The sequence below is a fragment of the Temnothorax nylanderi genome, unplaced genomic scaffold (genome assembly GCF_030848795.1).
Source record: "Temnothorax nylanderi isolate EJ_2023f unplaced genomic scaffold, tnyl_v1.0 TNYL_tig0050_pilon, whole genome shotgun sequence".
NCBI classification, from domain to species: Eukaryota; Metazoa; Arthropoda; class Insecta; order Hymenoptera; family Formicidae; genus Temnothorax; species Temnothorax nylanderi.
The window spans coordinates 275,441-301,532 of NW_027249112.1; the positions used below are offsets into that span (position 1 = coordinate 275,441).

Genomic DNA, 26,092 nt, shown 5'->3' on the forward strand with positions numbered 1-26,092 from the left:
AGTGATACCTTTGTGAGGAACGTGAAACATCTGGTATGCAATCGACGGAAAGCGCTTTGCGAGGATGATTATGGTCCATCCGTGCGCAGCGCAATGTCCACAGTAATCACGCTCGATTGCAAGGTGCCGACAGTTCGCTTAAAAAAGCGATCGATTTCTCACGCGTATTCGCGAAAATTATATGGTTCGCGATCCACGTGCAAATTGCTCTTATTACCTGACGCACGTGCGTAAGATGGGATACGATTAAAAAAAAAAACGGTTCTGCTTTTGCACAGCGGAAACCAAGTGTGAACTATATTATAAAAACTTGTTTCTTGCAACTTATATAATTGTTGTATACAATTTATTTTGTTAATTTAAATGCATAAGTTTATATTGATAGCACTATCCGGGAAAAAATTTTTATATTTATACAAAAATATGTCTGTATATGTTTTTTCTTTTATATACAGTTTCTTTCTATGTTCCGTATAATTTCTGTTTGTATATACCAGAAAAATAACAAGAAGGAGAATTTAAAAAATAATTTTTGCATTGTCTTTTTATAAAGAAGTAAAGTTTGAAAATTCTCATACACGCAAATTGCTCACGAACTGCTCTTTAATAACGCCTGCAGAGATTTAAAAGTCGCGAATTTTTCGCGTTTCTTTTCCCGGCATGACAGTTTTAAATCAAACAGTTTACAGTTGGGTAATTAATAGAGAATCATTTGTTTTTCTAAAGAATCGTGATTGTGCGCGCCTGCCGAGAGTTCGCATCTATCTATCACGGCAACGTGGATACAACAGAAAGGTGGTGCAGCAACCGAGTATGCGTCGGAATTCTCCACGATAATTGTGCGATTCAGATATTACGAAAGTTTATAATATCCACGTTCGCATACTTCATCTCCCTTGCCTTCTGTCGTTTCTCATTAAAAGTAATGCATTAATCGGGCCGACGCCCGCGTCGGACATCATTCATTAAACGAGCGACGGAATTCGCGTCAGCCAAGCAATACGTGAGGGGTCAAATGTTATATTTTCCCCTGCGATTACTCCTGGTGCAAAAATACTTTACATCCTAAGTGCATTTCTGGTAAATGGGTTAATGCTATGCGCCATGTATAACGTCCTCAACGCGTGGTCTCCGACAGCTATCATGGTCGGGATAAATTATAATGTGTTATAATATGCACACAATTAAACCGAAATTATATTAAAATTACGATGTATACGATGTATAGCTATATTAATAACTATTTATATATTTGAATCGTAATTATACAATATGTTTTGCTGGAGATGTGTCATAAATCAAAGTAACAGATAATGCAGCAGCATCTGGATGGTATTTTGTTATTTATCGCGATGCAATACTGCGACAATGTACGACGTATAATTGTATTACACATTTTCACTTTTGTCAACGCATATATATTTTCCGAGGAATAATCCACATAAATCCAAATAAAAGCAACTTTGCGTACACGTAGTTGTTCGTAGTTGGGACGACGACGTGATATGAGACAGGTTTATGAGAAATTTATTCCATAAATTTTACACGCGAGCGGTAGACTCGAATCGCGACACTCGAGTCAGAAGTTTGAACGGAACGTTCTCAAGTGCACATTCATGACCATTAACAGGTCATTACGCAAGCGTAATGGAAATCGATAATTAATTGATCCGTGTGAGTATGCGACCCTTTCGCCAAGCATACTAATTGACTCTTGAATATTTATGATTAACTAATTTGTAGCGTGCTGCAGTTCGTATAAATTGCGGATTGAAGAGCATTCCGAACGCATCCAAATTTATCTCTTAATCTCAGTGTTCCCAGAGTAACACCTTATTTAAATTTGGCATCTTAGAGAGAATTTGTAATTTTCATCAGTACCCTCTCCAACATTCCCTAAGGACACTTCATAAACTCGTATATATCCGAATCAATACAGTGATTGGTGCTTATTTTACGCTTATTAATTATTTTATTTTATTTTGTTTAATTACACGAAGTTTATAAGTTTATTGTTTCTGCTTTCCATGTAAAATACTGATTTTCTTCCTTGTTATAAATCGCTTCATGCGTAACATTTTGACCAACGCTATTGAACATTCCATCGATGGAAACTGGATTCTCGTAGTAACCTATATATATTTTTAACATTTTATAAAAATCCAAGTTGTGTGGGAAGGCGATATTTCGTTTATCATATGTCGGGGCGCATATACTCCCAGGTCGATGCGTGCTGCACCCTGACGATAGACCACGAACGGCCGTGCCATTATTAATAACCGATAAACCAATTACAATGTTATCGGACTGCCGTTATCTGCAGGGCGGCTACGTAAAAGGCGGCCTATGCCAGTTTCCTAACCATAATCTGATATGAAAGTGCCCGGAGGTAGTCTTGCGTGAGCATGCCGATGCTTTTTTGCCACTTTCAGCAGCACTGCGAGTATCGTTCTTACGATACTAATTAGCCCGTTGTCCGACCGGAGAGATGCGCCTTATGCCTGAATTCCACGGATACGTCTTACGTCCCTCGCATTCCATAAGCACGCTAGCCTTTTTCCCTTCATATCCTTCATCTCAAGACAAACGTTTCTATAATATAAACTATCTTACTCATATAGCGATTATCATTTCTACACGATTACTATCTTCTCTTCAATTATTATTCACTTTAAAATAAAAATATACAGACATTTATTACAAATCATAAAACATTATAGGCACAAAGGGCACATGTTAATTGTTCGTTTGTAGATATTATTAGAAAATTTAATCCAAACAAACTACCGACGATAAATGAAAATAACAAAGTTGCACATTACGCGCGCGCGTATAGTTCACTTACAGTGTTCTCTCACAATCAGTTGGACCATTTATATTATGGCGCATCGTGAAAACAGTATGCAGTCTTGGTGGCGACGTAATTGGACATTCGAATCCGCGCATACTCAAAGAGGTACGGCTGATTAAGAAGTTTCAAGAATGCGATCGTAGGGGGTCCTCGTTAGGAAGGGTTTCGGAATGCAGGACTTGATCTCGATCCATTTGCATACGGACCGAGTAGGATTTCAAATCTTATTTGACGTGTCGAGAATCTAGCGATAGAATTTTATAGTTTGCAACTATAAAATTTAACGAAGAATTAATTTAACAAAGAAATCAATGATGAGCATTGATACTATAAGTAATCCGTTAAAATCTTAGTATTATGACGTAAAATAACATTAAATTTGCGTTTTTATCAGAATAACTATTGTTTCGGATACTACGCACGTATCAACAATCTTTAAACATTCGAAAGTTGCAAAAGGGCAAGATAGAAGTTAACAATCGATTAATAAAAAGAAAGCAGCAATTGATGTATTGATCCAATTTGGTACGCACAAGTTATTTAAGATTATTCCGGCCTTTATATTGTTCGTCGCTACCAGTTTGCATATTTCTGTAAACCGAATATTCTCGAAGCTAAATTTTATTGACACTCTCAGAAGTTCATGAGAGAATTTCATAACTAGAAATTCTGCAAACTGTACACTGCAATATGAAACTTTATATCGACAAAGCCACCTCTGTAATATTGAATGGATCAAGTTTATTTTCGCAAACACAGAAACACTTTCGAAGTTTCGAGCTTGAATAGCTCGATTATCGAGCACCGGTAATTATATTAGAGCCACGCTATTGGTAATTGTGATTAAGTTAGTTATCAGCGATTTAATTCTACATGACAAACATTTAAAAGCCGAAAAATATCGTTAAATCAGTCGATGCTATTGAGTTACGGAAAAATATACGCTGCGAGCATCGCTGCGTATGCATTTAGCGCGCTGAAAACCGTGTTCCAATTAAACGATATCTAGTTATTTCTATATCTTTATAGTTTCATGTTTGTGTGTTTCGTGAAATTACTTTAAGAAATTTCTCGCACCTGAGACCAATTATAATAATTGCAATCTTAACTCGCGATCTATACAACCTTCTTACGTTGGATTTGTGATCTGTTTTTAGAAAAGTTAATTCACACTAAAATTGTTTTTTTACAATATATTTCTCGACACTAGGACATAATTACACTAAAAATATCAGTCGTCCAAACGATGACTCTCTTTTCTCTACATTTTTCCTGTCACATTTTTACGAACCAAATTTTAATTATTCTATTGTTTCATCAATATGATAATTGGAAAATTGCTAACTAAATAAAAGATGCAAAATTTAAACATGATGTTTATGCATCGACAAATAAACAAGAGATAGTTGTCATAAGCAATCAGAGAGCGTTGCTCAGGTTGTTCTCAATATGCAGAATAGCCGTCGGCTTTAAACGCGATGCGGCGCAAACGCTCGTAATTACCGTCGCGTAAAATCGATATCGATAAAATCGATAAATCACTTCTCACGAGAATATTAGACCCGCCAGCCGATAACAGACGCCTGTATATTGGAGCTCGCCCATTCCGGATAGCGAGTCACCGGCAGTTCCGGGCATCGTTCCAAACCTGAATGACGACCACTCGAGGAACTTACGCAATGACGCGTGCCAACGCACTGCAAAAACACGCTCATTCAAGATTTTCGTCACCACTGCTGTTGACAAAGGCATTGCACTTGCTCCCGATTTATGTTGCCAACACGCGTTTCTATTTTTCGCACTAGCTCTTTCACGCCTTTGTTGACTATTATAATCTAAATTTTTCTTATACTTTTAATGCATAAAAACAAAATTATAATCCGTTATTCACTTTTATTGCAACTCACAGTGGCAATAAAATTGTTTGTTTCCATTATCTCAGGTTAATAACTGAAAATTATTTGCTTGATAGTTATATAAAGAAGTACTACATTGTAAATTGTATATATGCCAACTGTAATTGTAAAATTTTCAGGTACCCAATATAAATTCCGAATAAATTACACGCTATTCTATTATTTTGATGCTTGATCGAATTATGCATGTTCAATTTACATAATGCTACGTAACGCGTAACGGTGTCGGATCATTGACGTAAGGAGTCGCGGAACCACCTTACAGTAAAAGTTGCCTCGAACGAAGCCTGTTACTACAGCATCAAAGTCTAGGTCAAGATCTGTTGTGCTAATAATTTGCGTGTACAACATATAGTACATGTGTTCATTTAAATAGTTTTGTGTAAAAGGTTGAATCCTTATTTTGCACTATAATACATATTAATTTCATTTTTCCATGCGTCTCTTTTGTACACACACGCGGCATATTATATATTCTTATTAATAGTTCTATAAAATAATAAAATATAAGATGCATATCATTAATGTGATGTTTTTCTTTTCAGGTCGCTGGGACTTGTAATATTTATAATATCAGCACACGTGCACGATTCTGTCGCAAAACATGTAAGTTTATTTATATATAAAACAAATAATACTTACGATATAAAAACAACCACGAGAGATATCTTGAAGCCCGGAATAAAGCCACGACAAGGGTCTCAACATATCTTGACGGAATTCCCTCAGGTTTTATTGCCCTCTCTTTGATGATGGTTCGGGTTTCAAGGCCTCCCGGTCTCTCGCGCAGATTATCTTGGTACATTTTGTTCCTAGGAAACCCGAGACAATAGGGAACATTGAAGATTCCGTAAACCATTACGACGTAACCAATAATTACGAATGGCCTTCGGGGTCTAACTGCAACCTCTATTTCTCTTTCTAAGCTCATTTATTAACCCATATTTTATAGTATATTAATTTCTAATCATGAATGGCATCTTTGAAATTATTTAAATATTATTCTGTGATATAAAAACAGTAATGTTTTGTATTTGTGAATATGTAACATTTCTTTTTTTCTTGTTTACAAATTATAAATAAAATATTTTAATGCAATTAATTGCATTCCAATGAATCTTATTACTATTGAATATTCGGGTAATTTCTACAATTGGTTTTCCTTAGAATTTTAAATGTAACAATTTTTTATTAAAACTGATTAATATAACATTGTTTTTTCAACAATGTTACGATTTAACATAATTTTGCTTTTTTTATATTGATCTTTTATGATTAAAGAAATGTCAAACTTTATTATTCATTTATTAATTTATGGTAAATGCCTCTCTCATAATTTCGTAATTGTATGCAATATCTGATATTATCTTAATTATCGTCGTCCTTTTGATCATAAAATTTGATCCGCAGGATGAAATAGTTTCGTAAAATCGAAAAACTCGACAATGTTGAAAGTATAATGGCTAGATCAGATTTTAGATCTGAGATAGAATAAGCTATAACGTCGCGACAACTTCTAAGAACAGAAATTTTGTTAGAGAACATGATCTTCGGCGAGTAAGAAAATACAGGCGAATAGAATGGATGTGGATAAGAGGGACGAACTAAACCGCAGTAATCTTATTGCATGTACACGGTTATTGTGCTTCTGTAATGGCCATTGTTTTGCCGGTATCCACAATCCGCGTGTGATTTACACGCGGGAAATAACTTATGCGAGAAGTAACTCAGGATCTTGTTACACGCAGCGTATTCATTCGTGGCAATCTGCGCGCAACCTTGAACTTTATACTCATTGTCTCGCGTTAAAATAATATAAGTTCAAAGGCATTTAACACTTTCTCTTGCTAGGAATGCCTTGTCGGGACTGAAACATTTGACAATATTGTGCTAGCCCTATCTTACTTAATTACACTTTTATAATCTTTATCTTTAAATTAATATGAGCAATTTAACAAAAATGAGCTTAATTTAAATTATGTAGATTTAAAGTCGAATGGCAATGGTAGTTTTGAGCACAATATTATTGTAAATACTGCAGAAAGAGAAAAATAGAAAAGAGAAAAAGACAAAAGAGAAAGCAGTACTTTTCTTCATATTAAAATAAATCTGCGGATGAACGTTTTGTGTAATATGCAAGTAAAATCAAGTAAATTAATTGAAATATCGATAAATAGGTTGTACTATTGGATGGTTGCAATCACAAAAATTATTCTTCACATATTTATCGTAAATTATTGCAATTTTTAATACATCGGTTTGAAATTAAAAGAGAGAAATTTACAATGACAGATCTGCTGGAATTTGTGTGTTTTTAAATACATAAAATGAATGCACGCGCGCGAATGTTATCGTACATCAAGTTTGCTCTCGAGATATTCGTGAGGATCGACAATGAGATTATTAAACGCGGCACGAAGAGAAAAGGAAAACTCTGTGACTCATAGCGGCTTTTTACCGTCATCAGTGCAATCCCGGCGAGACTGCGTGGCTAATCTAAGTTAAGTGATCGTTACAGCCGCAAAAGAATCTTGAAAATAAATCCGCTAATTTTGTCGATGCGACATCGCAATGGTATGCTATAAAATTCACATCATTAAAATAAGTTTATCTATTTATTGGGGATTTTGTCATGTATAATTTCTATCGGTGCATTAATTAATTTTTTGACACGTTTATATATATAATTAGAATATAATTAAAAAGAAGTTGTATAAATGTTAGATAACTATTTTACCAATATTATGTCATAACATAATAATATAATACCAAATTGTATTTTTGCTAGCTTCTTTTTCCTAAGAGAATATTAATTATAATCTTGTGAACATTTAAAAAGAGAGAAAGAGAGAGAGATTTCATTGATATGTGCATCAAATGTGGGAAAAAACATTTTGTAAAAGAAATATAGCTTCCGTTAATCTCATATTTAAGTAAAAATGTTAATTAATATTGTATTTAAATGAATATTTTATGAAAAAGTATTTCATAAAATTTAACATAACATTTTTTACGAAATAAAATTCGATTTTATTTTATTATACATATAAATTCTATTTTATTATATATTATTTTATTATATTTTATCATATAAATGAAGAATAGATCAATATAAACCGATGATACAATGACACTTCTCTCTTATTTTCCTTCTCGCTCTTCATAATAATTCGTCTGAGAAAAAAACATATGAATCTTTAGTTTCTGTTACATTATTGAATTGCTATCAATGATCTCGCAGACAAAATTGCCATTATACTTATTATTATTTGTCTCGGACGTGAGGTCAGACAGCGACAATATATATGACAATTATTAAGAAGGAGGCGTGTTGTGTCCGGCTGTTCATGGTTCATCGGCTAACCTCTCGCATTGGAAGAGAGAGGCCCATTTCTCCGAACCATTTAATTAACTCTTCGCCACGCAATCTCACGGAACATTCTACGATCGTCAAATTTTATGTACGACCGCTGCGTCTCGGTAACAGCAAACTCTGAATCTGACGGTCCACGACTGACATAACATGCCTAAAACAATATTAAATTATTGTAATAATTTATGTTACAAACTAATCTAAAATAAAGCATAGCATATAGATAAATTAAAAATGTATACATAGATGATTATTATTGATTATTTTAATTAATTAATTAATTAATTTTTATTTTCTATCACTACCCATTTTATTTACGCATCTTAGCGTGATTATATTGCAATTAATGCAACTAGCTATACTTATTTTAGTTCAAGCAGAAAGATTAAATCAGAATTTAGTGCAATTTAAAAATATAGATTTATAATTAATTATAATATTCGAGAAAACAAAACAGATTTATGAAATAATTTTATCTGTTTATTTAATACGTTGTATATTAAGTAATGCAAAATTATTCTTATTTAAATTGCACCTTTTGTCTTTTATTCCTGATGAGAGAATGTCGAAATTTATGGTGGTTAATGACCATTTTCTTACTAGAACGAGCTATCGTATTGCAGAGGCGACCGTGATAAAAAGTGTTCATAGTTATCTACTGTTACCGCAGATATTAAACAGTAAGAACTTGAACACCAAATGAAATTGCATTTATATAGCGTACACATATCTGGAGTACTTACAAAAAGGTCCTTTATGCTATTCAATTTAATATTTTATTTTAATTTAGTTTTTTAATTATTTAATCTTAAGTAAGATAATCAATAAATAAGAAGAGTAATGTAGATGATTATAGAGTAACATAATAATGCAAATAAATGTAATAGTTGCATATAATTAGTTTGCTACAACGTCAATGAGATTACGTTAATCTGCTCAAAAGATCAGCTTACCAAGATCACCTGATGCAGAAACCTTCTCTGTGAATCGTTGACCCCTGAGACTATTGGATTACGTTCCAATAGTCTGTTATAAACGTTATGGTTACGTTTCATATCTCGTCTTGTGCAGTCACGCAGCATAGTGAGTGAATTATTACGATGGCTAATCGACTGCGAGATTGATAATTAGGAAAAATGGGCTTTTCTATTCTATTCCTATTCCTATTTCTATTCTACAAGATGTTACAAAATGCAAGAACTATTGAAAAACTTCAAAATGAATTGAGAATTCTAGATCTGCAATATCATCTTTGTTATAAATTGTAATGGCAATTTTACGATACATAGTTATTTACATTGTGCATCAGCTCAGTATAATGTCACAATTTCATTTTCTCTCTATTTAACTGTATATTCTTATAAAAAAGTATTAAATAATTTGAATAACTTGAAACGCATCTGCGTGTTTTATCGCCATTTACATACGTTCTTATACCGTATGAATATAATATTGTATAATACGCGCAACCTGGCAGCGCGCAGCGCAAGGAACACGATAAGTTGCAGATGCTTATGGAAACCGCAAATAAGAAAGCCATCTTCTTGCGTTCGAGCATATACTTATATTACGCAAAAATGACGCATACGCGCTGCACCCATCTGCTCACGACGATCTCCCACGCTTAATTAAAAAAATCTCCGTTGCAGCTGTCATAAACGGGAGTATAAATGATGTACATAAACGATACGCATGAAATCTTCTACTTATCGAATCAGATTAAAATAATGCAAGTTTCAACAAAATTCTTCGTCATAACAATGTTATATAATGTGTATTTTTCTTTTGTTTTGATACTTTCTCTTTCTGAAATAAAAATTATGTAAAATTTAAAATGTTTACGTGTTTTAGATATTTATATACAAATTATAGACTTGAGTTTTTTAAACTATTTTTCTAACTATTCTAAATCCAAATGTAACAACGCTGAAAAGTTGAAATATACGAACAAAAAAAGAGAAGAGCCCAAAAATGAAAATTATGATATAAAACTTTGATACACTACATTAGTTTTATAATAGAAAATATTAAAAACCATATATTAATTGCAGAAATATTTTATATTAAGATTATTTCATCCCTATTTGATACCGATTTATTAATTCTCCCGTTTTTTCATTAAATTAATTTTAAGAAATTCACTTAGTGAAAAAATGGCATTAATAAATTTCTATCAACATAATTGCGCTGAATCGTAAACATAATCTTCTACTATATACTTAAAAAGCGAAAGAAATTCGCTGTAATTGCCGCAAATCGTTACGGCCGCTATGATTCATTGTGTCATATAACGATTGGTGTAACTACTTAACTGGATAAATTGTACACAGAGTGTAATTGCGAGAGGAACGCAATAAATCTATGTTTCATTAAATCGCGTACAATCTGTGCCCGGTCTTTCGTTCGTTCTTTTGTCGCTAATTATTTGAATACAAAGCACTCGTTAACCACCTGGATGAAGCATAAAACGGTTTCATTGCCGATATATCAAGTGAAATAATTTCATGGCAAATAATTAACGTAAATAATTGTGAACGTTAGCTTGAAAAAGCAACGCAAACATGTATATCACTTCCGATAATCAATCAAGCATTAGTTCAAGAAATTATATTATTACTCATGAAGATCAACTTTTCGCCTTTGAATTAAAAAAACTGAAGAAATTCCTAAATTCGCGAATAAATAGAAAGATTAAATATACATAATCGTCTCTTTATCAAAAAGTTAGTCGCAAAGATATGTATTAAGGCTTACAGTGATAATTAAAAACTATCCCAATTAATAGCGCGAAACGTAGAATCATTCGTATATCATTTGCAGCATTATATAATTTTAGCACTTTCTTGAAAGCGATAGATTTGCATACGAATCTACCTATAAAGTTTACGAATGGGCCATTAGAAATCAATATCCAAGCGGCTCAGCAAAACACGCTTGTACTCGAGCAACGTTCGATTAGGAAGCTATATCGTTTACCGGTGAAAGCATCATTAAATTACGGAGGACCCTAAGTATCCGGCAAGGGAATCAGTTATCACGCAAGCAGGATAGCTAATAATTTCATTGAAAACCGCACATGCGCTTTTCAACCGGCGAATGCAAACTGTTTTGGGCACTCGCCAGAAAAACCTGGCCATTGAAATGTTATATGGCCACTCTTCGTCTTTCCTCTGGAATAAAAGCTCGGGCAAACGTTCTGACTGTGACTTTATTCTTTATATTGAAAAATTAATTCTAAAGCCTTTCTTTCTAAACACCCGAGAGATTTTTGTTTGCCATGATATAATTCTTACTGTCTAATATTAATACGTTGCATGCGATTCTTGGAATAAAGTTTCTTCTCGTTTAGCACATACATGGCTACGCAGCGAACTTCTGAGATGGATTTTACTTGCATAAGTCACATACGTAATTATATAATAAAATAATTGCTTAAAAAAATAGTAGGTATATTCAAAGAAATTGATTGATGCATGAAATTCTAAGAATATCCGGATGGAATATTAATTATAAGTTTTACAGTTAAGAATTTCGATATTAAGAGCGAAAAGATTAAACAATAGATTGCAGTTACACTCTCCTATGAGAAAAAAAAATTAACTGTCTGTAGGTAAATAATGGATTAAAGAATGTATTCTTCAAATACGTTTCACGTACGGTACACGTGCGTGAGCTGTTTCCGTTTTGAGGGATTAAAATGCCTCATGCCGCGCAACCACCGCAAGTACCATTGTTATACCCACGAAGCTCAACTGTACGTCGCACGGATGGTTCTTCGGAGGCGGAGGCTGCAAGTGAACAAGGGGGCACTTAACGCGAAATGTTCCCCTCGCACTTACGTTCTCACGGCAGGCCACATCTTTTTCGCGACCCCAGCTGCGACCTCGTGATACCTGTAGACTCTCCCGGTGCACGATGCGGCGCGGCATGGAACAAGAAGACGCGAGCACAACGTAATAAATATATTTCTCTTGATCTTGTTGCAGCATCATATAAAATTAAGGCACGGAAGGCATCGCCGACAACACGGCGAAGGTTATCTGCCCAGCAGCTTCGTACCGGACACGGATGAGCCCGAGAGAGGCAACTGGGGACCATGGTCGACACCCAGTTCCTGTTCGCGCTCCTGCGGTGGCGGAGTCGCCCATCAGACCAGACAATGTCTCGACATAGAGTGAGTTACTGTTATACCTTACAAGTTTCTTTTACATTTATCGTCTATCTGCTACCATTCACGTTAGAACGCTCGTCCTGACACATAATTTACTTAAAGAATAATGTCAAATCAGATGTGTTGGAGAACTTGACACGTGCAAGAAAAACGAACTTAATATATCTCTCGTGGAATTATCGTAGAAAATGGAAACAGTGGCGCTGGATCTTTTGTGAAATGTGAGATATTACAAATTGTTAATTTTTTATAACCTTGTGACATTTCCTGGTGAAAAATTTCTCGGCGCGATATTTCATAAAAAATTTCAAGTGAGTATATAAATATTCCTTCGCAAGTCTGATTTTATATATAACAATTAATTGTTGTGTTATTTTCATAGTTGCGTTCGCTCAAATTTGCAACAAAGTTAAAAGTTAAAAGGTTGTTCCTCGTTGAGTTTATCCGAAAGAAGCCATTTTGCCTCGTTGAGTTTCTCGCTTATCCTTAGAATTCGCTACAATGGTATGCTCAATTGGATTGAGATTGAATTAAAGCGGACACAAACTTGCAAAGAATTTAATCAAGTCTCGATCTGCAATGGATACTCGATGTAATATCGTATAAGCAGCAAATTGAAGAAACTGTTTTTATCAAAACACTGATAAAAATGTTATAAATTATATAATTTATATAAATTAAATAATACAGATTTTTGTAGCTATAATGTAAATAATATAAGAGAAAATTTCTATTGAAGGAGAAATATCCCTTCAACAAACTTTAACTTCCTAACATTATTGATATACACTCTTTGCACTGTATTTAAACAAAACACTGTTTTCGTTGGAAAATTCCAATCGGGAATTTTGTTTAAATAAATTGCGATAAAAATCAAATGTAATATGAGAACGTCAACCAAAATTTTTTTTTACAGTGCGTCGTATGTCAGCCGCGATTAAATTTAGGATAAATCAACGAAACTTTTCTCCTAGCACACGCCAACAGATCTGCCGTAAATCCTCCTTATCTCGAAACTAAGGGAAGATTAATCGTAGGCACTTACACGTCTCCCGACGTCACGCTATCTCCGGGAAATTCTCACAATTTCCCATCGCAAAGACGAAGCGCAATTAAAGTTGGTTTCAACGCGCCGTGATTACGTTAGAGTAGGAAATCGGGCGAGTGACCGATCGATGATCGACATTGTGCCAGTGATCAGCTGGGATGGGCTCGTCGCTAATGATACAGCCACGGATCTTAGAAAGCGCGAGAGATATAATCGTAACGTGAAAGCGCGTAATGCGCGCATAGCATCAACCTCCTCACATTGAATGTATCGTGTCACAGGTCAGCTGAATGTGTCGATTTAATCGCGAAGAAAACGCATCATTTGCACGATGATCGTGATATGATGTGCTTTCCGTTTCTATACAGTTGATACTTTCGATCGATTAGAAATTGCAAATTAATCATAAATCAATGGAGAAAACGTTATAGTTATATAATTTGTACCTTTTTTAAGTATTTAGTATTTATATTGAAAATGATTCGATTTGAAAGTAGCGTTTTCGTAAGTTTCTCATGTACCAAGAGGTACCAATAAATTATAAAACTCCGAAAATGTAACGCAATGTGTACATAAATCTATTAATAAAACATGACACATAATACTGTACAATGTAACTGCGTAATCTACATAAATCTTGGAATCTCGCTGTAAAAATTTTATCAAGCAAAAAGAGGTATCTACCTTGGGAGAATAAATTTTTAAATGTTAGACCTTCGTGCGAAATAAGTAAGCAGCACTTACCAGGATACTGCGGAAATTTATTGAAGCAGTAATCTCTCAATTTTGTTCTGAGGAAACTTCACACTCACCTAGAATATTACCAGCCGTTATTGATTATTTTCTATTTTCTTCCATGCAAATTTTATAATTTACTTATTTTTTAACTGAGAGAGGTAGAAAGATCTGTCTATATTTTATTTTATTTTTTTCTTAACAAAGAAATTTTTTGGTTGAAGAGATAATTCTCAATTTAGCAAAGAATTTTTCATAATTCATATTAATCAAATTTGATAGAAACTAAAAAATCTAGAGTGCATAATTCAAATACAAATTGATGTAGAATAAATTAAAGTGAGAAGTAATATAGAAAACAACTATAATGTATCTTGCATTAAATATACCGGCATTGTCCCTTTTGTTACACATTGGATATGTATTTCATCTTTCGGATAGTTACCGTAATCGATAAATGAATCCTACTGTTTATTCCTTATACTAGTAATGATATTAATTTTTACAGTGCTATAATTATAATCAAAACGAATAAACATATTAATATATTTGAGTAATATAAGAGGGAGAAAAACTGATTAAATTTAATTAATTACTACAGAATTAAAGTTCATATTTTTAATAAGACGATTTGTTCCTATAATGATAATATTTATCACTTGATAAATAACTATAAACATGAGGAAATACTGATAAGTAATAAAAGTATAAGCCTGTGATACTATCTCGCTTTAATTTCAAACTCTATCGTTTATTATTAAAGTAATACATTTATTCTATAATGTTGCAGTGACAGTGGTCATGACAAGTGTACTGGCACATCCAGGAGATTCTTCTCGTGCAACATACAAGTGAGTACGGAAAATTAATAATAACGACTTATTCCCGATAATAATTGTCTTATTCCCGATAAACTCACCCACTGGATGTGACTGATTGCGTCGTCTTCCGCGATGTGATAATATCGGCCGGAAATTACAAAAAGATTCCGTCGTGGGAATGCTGCGGATTATGCGAATCGAGTACAATTAGGAACTTGATTAATTGCCTTGTAAGAGCAAGTGATTTATGTGATGTGCTTTAATAGATCGAATAGTCTGACAGTTTATCAAAAGATCTTGGGATTAGACGCATAATGCGCATTCCAGGTACTTTTATCTGTAAACAAACTAAAATCAATGAATTGAACTTTCACTTCTTTCGCGATTCTTACGATTGTCGTTAATCAGATAAAATAATTCAGTCATTTAACTATGAAGACGATCCATCAATATAGAAAATTACGATTAATCTACAATTTATTTGCTCGTTGATCTCGGTGAATGATTGATTGACTCAGTTGTCACGTTTTTTCCAAACGTTCTGCCTGCCTTCAATCTATCAGATATGAGTCAACGAATGACACGCCGATCTTTAATCATATAATTTATGTCATTATTTAATTCGGCCCTCTTAACCAGTTGCAACGTCATTAATCTCTAAACTCAGACGTACACAATCCATTTAAATTTAAGAAAACGAGTTTGATTCTGAAAAATCGCGAATTTTATGTCAAAACGTTTAACTGAGTAGTATACTTTTATGTTATATTAAGAAAATAATTCTATTTTAATTTAATATTAATTTTTTACTTATATTATTAGATTCGGAATGTTTTTGATCAAAAATTGATATTAATAACTGCTATTAAATTAAAAAAAAAAGCTCTTTTAATCTCTATATTTATGATAAAATAAAAGTTTCATTTTGGTATATTCACCTTTACCTTTTCCTTCCTATTTACGTATCATAATGTATGCCGCACGCTCCTAATTGTATCGAGCAGCTTGTCGACATTTCAACGAGGTGATTCAGCAAATCACCTCATATCGTCGATCCATTCATCATTCTAAAAATATGCCCTCCCAAACAGACGAATGCGTTTTTATGTACGCGTTTTTACGACAACACTCGGATGAGGTTACCGCGCTTTTAACTATCACGACATATACATTCAAACATCCCCTCGAGTAGTTTCTCGAGAATTTGTAATTGTTTTAAAAAGTTTTGTACTACTGCTACAAATTTCTCATCTTTTTTAGCTTTGATAATTTTACTCCTACTGTTGGAAATCACGAATTATTAAAATTTTCTCAATTAGATTTGATAAAAAAAAGCAGTATGTTTTATTTTAAAAGTGGTAGTAAAAATGTTTCTTGTTATAAAAAAATAATTACACACATATATACGTGTGCACCATTTTAAAATGTAACATCCAATTTAAGTTCGTACATGGAACGAAAATACGATGTAATATCATAAAACCTGCAAGTGGTAAAAAATTTATGGTCACATTTTCATGATATTTTCACTTCTGTAGCTCATAGAAAAATTATGATTAATTAACTGCAATTAGTATCCAACGGCGTTCTGCCTTTTCTCTATGAATTTTTTGCCATCAACTCATCAAACTACTTAATGGCGAGCAGAAAATGAGGTAGAAAATTATTTCGATAAAAATTATAAGTGGAGAAGTACAGCATGCTCTGTACACAATTACGAAACCAAACTAAGAGATTATTACGTAAATCTTCTGCAACTGACACGACAAGAACCCATCACTTCGTATTTTGAATTGACAGATTGTTATTGAAGAGTTTAATGGGATGCAAACGTAATTTGGATCCCGTATTACATTTAAAATGTCTTGAAATTTATTGCATATATAATAGTATTAGATAGTTGATACATAATATTAAAAATTTTGTAATTATTACAGTTTTTTCTTTAAAATATATTGTCTCTTTAAAAAGTGTGTTTGCGCGATAGACTGCAGAAGATTCATGAACGGAAGTCTATTATGCGGCATTGACTCACGAAGTATTAACCTTGTTAGAGCTAGACGCTAATTAGAACAAATAGCAAGGTACGTCGCTATACATCCTCTATATAACAGATGCCATTTTGACGTCTATTTCCTGGAATGACAATATACATCTCAGTTGTTATAAAAGATTACAATTACGTTCGTTATAGATCATACTTATAATTATATATAAAATGACATATAAAAAGATAAGTATGCATACAGTGATGATTCTAATCTTTGCATTTTTATAATTTATTTCTTATATATATGTTTTCCTTGTTTATTTGCGGTTTTTCGCCTTATTTATCTTCAGAATAAATAATTTTCCTTAAAAGGAATTATATATAGTCAACATAATCGTATGATGCGTCAGTTTCCTGAAGTAGTAAGAAGTTAGAAGATAACTTATCAGTTTAATAAGTATTAAATAATTCATATAAATCGAGAATATTATTAGAGATTACATTCAAAAACCTTGTGTAAATAAAAGATATCTTTTTGGAGATCTCATAAATAATCGGTAGCTATATATACCAGGATTAACTGTCCTATTATCTCTCCGCGTTAAAATATACATAGAAAGACAATGTTACGCATGTATCGCTGTAATTCATTTTGCACGTATTTCCTACCTTTCGGTTCTTCCAAAAAAAAAAAAAAAAAAGATTTTTGCTTCCTGTGGCGAATAAAAAGTACGATTGAAGGTACGATTCTGAGAAGGATCGGGGATACGATGTTATCTATATATATTGTATATACCTGAGATACTATTACTTCTAAAAGTAATATTATAGATTTAAATAATTCTGACATTCAAGGAAAACTGTTCGATATCAAACAGTTGGCTATATAACACTCGAAATAATTCCTCATAAATTTCAAAGTTTGCTACAATTGGTATAATATTCGTTATTCGCGACATCGTTTTCGAATGCCTCGATTATCGACTAAAACTTTTTTCAGAATGTCATTTCTCTTTTTCTCTTTCTCTCTCCTTCTTTTCCTCTTTTCCACCCTTACTATTTCAGGCTACCCTGTTGCCTTGCCACCCTTTTACTGGTGTTTCATTCCATTCGCAAGAAATCTCCCATAAATTCTGTGCTGTATCCTCGTGCGTGGTACCGGTCCCGCCGGAGTATCTTTTCTTCGTTTTTGCTAGGGTTCCACTCGATTTATCGACATTACCTGCCCCACAGATCTGCCCTTCGTCCATTTCTGGGTCATTTCATTTTTGCGGACCGTTCATGAAATAGCACGACAACACGCGCTCATTTATTTCACAGTATTAAATACGGATAAAATTTCTAAGTCTATAAATATTATTATTTAGATATGATATAAATATTAGTCAAGAATGATTCGTAAACAGGTTTTGATCATCAAAATCGATAAAGGCACAATACAAGGGTGAAAATATAAGACTGCATGTTAAATAACTTGCTAAGGTTTTTACATTTTTACTACAACATTTTTACATTTTTACTGCAACAAGTAATGTTAAGAAAATGACATATCTCATGGAGATAAGATGTTTGAAAAGTCAAATTGACCTAACAAAAAGAACCGCTAGTCACAAAATAGGGACGTTACACTGATCCTTTAACAAAGACCCTTCTGCCCCATCGAGCGACATTTTTCTTCGATCCCTTCACAAGATGATGAAACGTTTTTCTCAATGATGCTCAAGCATGTGTATATTTCTTCATATGTAAACTCGACATCCATCGCAGATATGTATTTCAAATTTAAGGTTGACAAAATGAAAACAATAAAGCACAGTGGAATACGATAGAAATGAATTTGCGCGACTTACTTTTCCAGCGATTTTAAGTTTCAACCGTGATTTTGCATCGTTTTGCTTTTTTGCAAAGATGTTACTTTCATTTAATCCGTGTTTTAATTGCTGCACTGACTTATATTTATTAATAATACAAAGGCGCAACAGGAATTTCTCAATATCAGCGCAAAATATTATGAGATTTTGATAGAAAATATTAAAAAGTAAATTCGTACTTCTTTAAATTACTGTTTCTTATCAGAAAAAAAGCTATGGATTCTTCATAGAACAATTTGTATTTTTGGTCATTAAAATCGCTAAAAACAGTCTTTATGTTTGTTGTCTATTCGATATTACGGACTAGTAAATAATTTAAGTTAAAGTATAATCTATGCGCTAATAATTTTATTCCGCTAAATTAAAAAATTGTTAATTACTTTTTTGCAGGAATGTCCTGGTGAATCGAAGGATTTTCGTGCGGAACAGTGCGCGGAGTTCAACAACGTACCCTTCGAAGGAGTTTATTATGAGTGGGTATTTTTTCTTCTTTTTCTTCTTGTCTCTTTCTCTCCCTCCCCCTTTCTCGTGACTATATTATGATTATCAATGTCCACTCGATTGGGAATTCTGTCGAATTCATGAAACGAGATTATTGTTGCGTAGTGACGGTGATTTATGTTCGGTACTCCGACCTGGGACGATGATAGAATTCTCCGCGGCCTTTGACATCACTTAATAATCCGCCTATTTGTCCTGCAATCCACGGCCGCTTATTCCGTCATTTAATGAAAGACATAATATTTATGGACACCCTTTTTTCTTCATGCATCGTAAATTAAGTAATCGAAAGGGATTCGAAAGTTTCTTTCAAAACTATGATCACATAAATACTGTTATTTATTAATATAGAATAAAATCATGATCCGAATCTCTTATTTGCTATGGTGGATGTTTCACTACCGATGCAAAATACATCGTTTAAATAAATTAAATAATATAAGGTAATAGATATTAGTAACTGATTGACAAAATGGACACAATAATAATTGATTTTTAATTACACATTATTATTTATTTTCCACAGTTGGATTCCGTACACCGGAAGTCCGAATAAATGCGAACTGAATTGCATGCCACGAGGCGAGCGATTTTTCTACAGGCATAAAGTCGCCGTGGTCGACGGCACTCCTTGTGAATCCGAAAAGAACGATGTTTGCGTCAAAGGCAAATGCATGGTAAATTATGTTTAATCATTAATTATCACAAATTTATAATTGCGTAAGAAACAATTAGATAATTTTATTTAAAATATATTTTCGATCGTATAGTCTTACCAAATAATATAGGCTTATGTTAAATAATGCCTTATGGTTAAATAAAATTTAAAAAAAGCTCCATATATTTCGATAGAATTGATTTATAAAATTGTCCGCTAGCACGTCGGATGCGATATGATGTTGGGAAGCGATGCCAGAGAAGATGCGTGCAGAGAGTGCGGTGGCGATGGCTCAGATTGCAATACCGTTACCGGCTTATTTGATACAGACGACCTCCAAGTGGGTGAGTAATTTTCGTTAATTAATCTTTGCAATTAAAATTTAGTAACTTTCCCATAACAACTTTCCAGCAAGCGATTAAAATTATTTCTGTGTAATCGATATTGTATATTTTAATTAATTTTCTATTACTTTATAAAGTTATTTGCAATTCTATTATTTTACACTAATAATAGAAATATTATTTTTCCAGGTTATATTGATATTTTACTTATTCCCGAGGGCGCGACAAATATTGTTATAAAAGAAAATTATCCATCTAACAATTATTTAGGTGAGTAAAAACTCGTATAAATATCAAAAAGTAAAATAGCGTGATGTATAAATATTTAACTAATATGAATCAATAATTTAATATTAATATTAATAATTTTATCAATAAATATAATATGAATAAGTTGGTTGGACAGTTGCTCATTCTAAATATTTTTGAAAATTGTTAATTAGCTATACGCAACACAACCGGACATTACTATTTAAACGGCAATTGGAGAATAGATTTTCCGCGCAGCTTGCGCTTCTCCGGTACGATCTTTCATTACGCTAGAGATCCACAAGGATTTGCGGCACCTGATACCATCACGGCTCTGGGACCAACGAATGAGCCGATTTACGTTGTGGTCGGTATACCATCGGTGTCGGTTTTCTTTTGCTACTGAAATATTCAGAGCCGAGAGTGTATTAACGAGGAACCGTTTTCCTTTCGCAGTTGCTGTACCAGGACCGCAACGTAGGAGTGCATTATGAGTACAGCATACCCAAGAAGTTCTCGACGCGTACCGATCCGGACAGTTACACTTGGGTAACCGATGAATTCTCAGGTTGCAGCGTCAGTTGCGGTGGAGGTATTATAAGATTATCTTTTTAATATACGCGCAATTAAAACTGCAGGTTCTCAAGTTCATATTTTCTCGTCATAGGAAACAATGCTTTCACCCGTTATGCGCAAATATTTAAAATATGTGTTCGTGTTGATAATACTAAGAAATTATTTCAATTGTTTTAGTAAACTATACTTTTATTTTAATTCGAATATTGACGAAATATTAATATATCCCTCAAAATAATGTAAGTAATTACTTGGCTATCATAAAACTAAATGGCAGCAAAGTAATAAATATTGCTGATCAATTTTAATTATAGTTTGAACATTGAAATTAACAATTACCTATTAATCTAACCTGTTAATCTAGAGTAACAGTTTTATACGAACAAAGGCAAGTCCGTTTCGTTTACCTTTTAAGGCTATCAATCGAGACGAGTAGCTTGTGTACGAAGGCGCGACAATCAGCCGGTGGATGAGAGCTTATGCGATCCGCAGTTGGAACCGGCTGACACTCAGAGCTGTAGCGAAGAACCGTGTCCGCCTGGCTGGGTAGAAGGCCCGTGGTCAAATTGCACGAAACATTGCGGCGAAGGGGGCGAGCAGACCAGAGAGATCAAATGCGAGCAAATCATCTCGGGTGGAATTGCTTCCGTGGTGGATGATTCTCAATGTCTGGAAAAAGTCGGGCCGAAAGGACTCGCTAAGCAGGAATGCAACAAAGATGTGGATTGCCCGCTGTGGCATGAAGGTCCCTGGAAGCCTGTAAGTTGTATTATCACGTATAGCGATATTAAATTATACGATTATATGATTATATGATGAAAAAAAATAAATTTTCTCTCAGTGCGATCATATATGCGGGCCTGGTAAGCAAACCAGGGCAGTCACGTGCTACAAGAAGGTGGACGGCAAGATCCAAGTGTTGGAAGATGAGGCATGCGAAACGGAGGTGCCCGAACGTGAAAAAGATTGCGAGCTGAGACCTTGCGCTGGTCTCGATTGGGTTGCCTCTGAATGGAGCGGAGTGAGTCCTTTGAACACGCTAATAACTTTTTATTAAATAAGAAATGACCGAAATTGCTTCTATATGCTTCTCAAAGTTTTAAACAAACAAATATAATTTGAAAATCTTTTCTTATAATAGTGCGAGGAAAAATGTGATCTCGTCAAAGAAACCAGAACGGCCCATTGCGCTACTCAAGATGGCACAGTTTATCCAGATGACTTGTGTGATGCAGACAAAAAGCCGGAATTGGAAAGAGATTGTGAGAAAGCCAAGAATTGCGATTTCCAGTGGTTTACCTCGCAATGGAGTGAGGTAAAAATAAATAAATAAACATTCTTTTGCATCTCTTTCATTATTTACTCCAAAGTAAAAATGTACTTCTATATACAAATAAATTGGCTAACATTAGTCGTATCCTTTAAATTAAATATTGTTAACGTTAGCTTTTAATTAAATGTATAACAATAAAATTTATTCTATTTGTGTTTTTTATCTTTATTAACATTTTCCTAGTGTTCGGCAAAGTGCGGAAACGGCGTTCAGACGCGCAAAGTGTTCTGTGGTACTTTTAGTGACGATACTGTGAAGAAAGTTTCGGACGAGAAATGCGATCCTGAAAAGAAATTTGAAAGTACCCAGAATTGCACCGCTGAAGAACCGTGCAAGGGCGAATGGTTTGCAGGGCCTTGGAGCAAGGTTTGTCCTTAATTTATTTCCGGGCATATGTAACAATTTTATTTTTAAATATGGTCAATTGATATCGTTTTGTTAAAGTTACTGCTGTGGTTTTGTAAAATTTATAATCAGATTTGTTAATTTTCTCGAAATGTAATCAACAGCGTTATCAATCACGTTGTAATATGTTGCAGTGTTCGAAGCCATGTGGCGGTGGCGACATGACTCGCAAAGTGATATGCATGAGTGAAAATAAGACGGTACCTGTGAATCAGTGTAATGCCGATGACATTATGTTCTCTACCGAAAAATGCAATGATGAACCTTGTGAAGAAGGTAAAGGTTTAACAAGCTTAGTCTTTTTCTATATTTTTAAATAAAATAGTTTAATGTTTTACAATTTACATACAGGTGTAAAATAAATAATTTTTGCAACAAAAAGAAAGTATTACTTTTTAAAATAACAATAGTTTAAAAAAGACTTAAATTAATAGTAACTTTAAAAACTGTTGTTTAATAAATCTATTATTTAAATCTTTAAAATTTATTTATTTTGTATTATTTATATGCCATTATATCACTATTGATGAAAGAAGAATATATTAATGCATATTAATACACGATCCATTAAACTATCTTATTTGGAAAAAAAGAAATTTATTCTGTAAATTCTGTTTACCTCGAAAATGCCTTGGATATTGTCATTTTCATTACGAGAGATAATAAAGATGTATGTACGTATTAACATTTGCTTCATCATAACGCAGAGTACGTGATTTATTGTGACGTAAACCTTTTCATTATAGGCCACGAGCATAATATATTGAATATGCCTTGAACAGCAGGCGTGAAAATAATGAGGTTCGTGGTATTAAATTTAAATGTCCTAGCACTTATCACATTTTAAAGGGCAACACGAACCACCTACCGTGAATTACATATCTCTCATTCTCTGTAGCAAGGAAAATTAAATTTCCGATGTGCTTTCGAAGCTAGTCAACGATAAATAGAGTGCACGCATAGAATTCGCCAACGTTATATTATTTTCATGTGCATACTTTTAAAAGACGTTCATATTAGAAATTTAAATTACGACTTATGTAAAATTGTTATTTTGCTGAACGCAGGTGTGACACCGAGCGACAAGGAGCCGGATGAGGAAACGACAGAGGAGGAGGAGGAAGAGTGCGAGGAGGAAGAGGAGGAAGAAGAAGAAATAGCTGCCGGTGAAGTCAGTCTTCCTGCGGGGGTAAGTGAAACTGGGTCGTTTCTCGCACTTAATTAAATATTAGGTGCGACTGGAGTTACTTGGTAACTTCGTTTCTTATTGTTCCACCGTTTCAAAGAGTCATCTCGGATTCGCGAATCAAATCAACCTTTCCTTACGCGCGAAACAGTCTGATAACGCGATTCTCTGTCGATTTTGCGTCTCGTCGAGGATTAGATAGTTGCATTTAAGTGTCTTTTCTCGGTCTTTTTTTTTCAGAAGGGCAAACTAATCAACCAAACAGAACCAACATCTCTGAGTTCGCTGTTTACCGAAAGCGACGTTTACGACACTATGTTTAGCGATTCTACGAGAGGCGATATATCACCTTCCGAATTGGGTAGCGGCGAAGGTAGCGGCGACGATGATTTTACCATGTTTGACACTGGCTTCTTCACCGGCAGCACTATCGATACCGAGTCTACCGATGTCGAAGAGAGCGAAAGTCCGGTTAGCGGAATCACGACGGAAGGCAAAACCGGCACGACCGAGTTTAGCACAGAGGTAACTGAATCGGACATCACCGAAGGAACTGACGTAACGCTCGAAGGATCCGGGACTACTATCGAAGAAGGTTCCAGTATCAGCCCCGAAGAAGGATCCGGCGCGAGCGCATCTACGGACGAATTCACTCAAACATCGGGATCCGATAGTGGTACGTTTCTGTCAAATATACTTATTACAGTTTTCAAGAAAGCTATTATCCCAGATAATGTCGAAGTCATTTACATCGTTGATAAAATCAGTATTGTTTTATGTAGTTATTAATTCCTTTGATGTGTGATGTAGGAATATCGGAACAATCGACAGATTATTCCGTTTCCAGCGAATTGACTAGCAGTGTAGATTCTGAATCAACTGCCAGTGGTATAACGACTGATTCAAGCGACGTAACAAGCGAATCGGCTGACACCGATGTCACTTCAGCGGAAACCACGATTTCTTCGACGAGTGAATCGGAAGAATCCACCGAAACAGAAACGACAAATACCGAAACGACCGATTCGACAGAGACTGAAACAACACAAACTACCGAATCCACAGACACGACCGAGTCTACGCAATCTCCACCAAGTACATTATCTTCAGAGACGGAGACCACAGGTACAGAGGAAACAGAAACGACTGAAAGCGAGATCACCTCCGGTACGCATTAAATCGTAAAATAGTTCACAATATTGATTTAATATCACATAGAGATATAATTAAAATATTGTAATTTTGTATTTTATTATTTAAATTTAAATCATAGATATGGCAATATTTTAAATGTATTTTACGAGATTTTCAATATCTTTATAACGTAAAAATGCATGAGCGCTTATATTTCTTGGTTAACATAAGCATAAAATTAAATAATTCATTTATCAACGTCAAAGGTGGTTTACAAATTACAAAGTAATAATAATATTTCGCAGAAACGGCGTCTGAGACATCAACAGTAGTTTCTGAGCCAACAACCAAATTAAACGTACCTGGCGAGTACGATTTCGGTTCTGAGGAACAAAGTACTGACACTATAACTACGGCAACGAGTCAAACAGACGAGAGTAGTACAATAGTTAGCAGTACGGAAGACACTACTGTTTCTGAAACGAGTCCATCGGGTGAGACTGAAACTACCGGTAGCGAGGTAACCGAATCGGGACAAACTACAGAATCAGGAGAGACAACTGAGTCCGGTATTAGCACAGAATCAGCTGAGACAACAGAATCCGGATTGACGATCGAATCAAGCGAATCTGGCGCGACAGAATCCAGCGAGAGTACCGTCACGGTTTCTACGGAGACGGAAGTTACGGAGACTACCGAGTCAGGTATGACAACCGAATCGGGTGAGACAACTTTGTCAGGCGAAACGACTGAATCATCGGCTACGACATCGTCTCTCGAAGAGACAACAGTATCCGGTGAGACGGAAATTACGTCCTCCACGATCAGTGGAGAAACCGATCTTACCGAAAAGACTCATAGTAAGTAATCTTGAATGAGAAAATATGTAGATATTTTTCTATGATATATTAATGTCAATTTATAACTTTA

The 26,092-nt window shown here is 34.3% G+C and overlaps 1 protein-coding gene across 5 annotated transcripts in view; it reads left to right on the plus strand.

Annotated features, from left to right (window-relative positions):
- Ppn (proteoglycan-like sulfated glycoprotein papilin) overlaps positions 1-26,092 on the plus strand; it is an 84,687-nt gene that overhangs the window by 44,308 nt on the left and 14,287 nt on the right. For all 5 annotated transcript variants that reach the window (XM_071706216.1, XM_071706215.1, XM_071706219.1 and 2 more), the window contains exons 2-19: positions 5,313-5,373; positions 12,127-12,314; positions 14,885-14,945; positions 19,167-19,249; positions 19,804-19,954; positions 20,156-20,279; positions 20,469-20,549; positions 20,723-20,895; positions 20,985-21,120; positions 21,520-21,863; positions 21,946-22,125; positions 22,246-22,419; positions 22,621-22,803; positions 22,977-23,118; positions 23,910-24,031; positions 24,269-24,704; positions 24,839-25,195; positions 25,468-26,022. In XM_071706216.1, the coding sequence (XP_071562317.1) occupies positions 5,313-5,373; positions 12,127-12,314; positions 14,885-14,945; positions 19,167-19,249; positions 19,804-19,954; positions 20,156-20,279; positions 20,469-20,549; positions 20,723-20,895; positions 20,985-21,120; positions 21,520-21,863; positions 21,946-22,125; positions 22,246-22,419; positions 22,621-22,803; positions 22,977-23,118; positions 23,910-24,031; positions 24,269-24,704; positions 24,839-25,195; positions 25,468-26,022 (3,551 nt within the window). The remainder of the gene's footprint in view (positions 1-5,312; positions 5,374-12,126; positions 12,315-14,884; positions 14,946-19,166; positions 19,250-19,803; positions 19,955-20,155; positions 20,280-20,468; positions 20,550-20,722; positions 20,896-20,984; positions 21,121-21,519; positions 21,864-21,945; positions 22,126-22,245; positions 22,420-22,620; positions 22,804-22,976; positions 23,119-23,909; positions 24,032-24,268; positions 24,705-24,838; positions 25,196-25,467; positions 26,023-26,092) is intronic.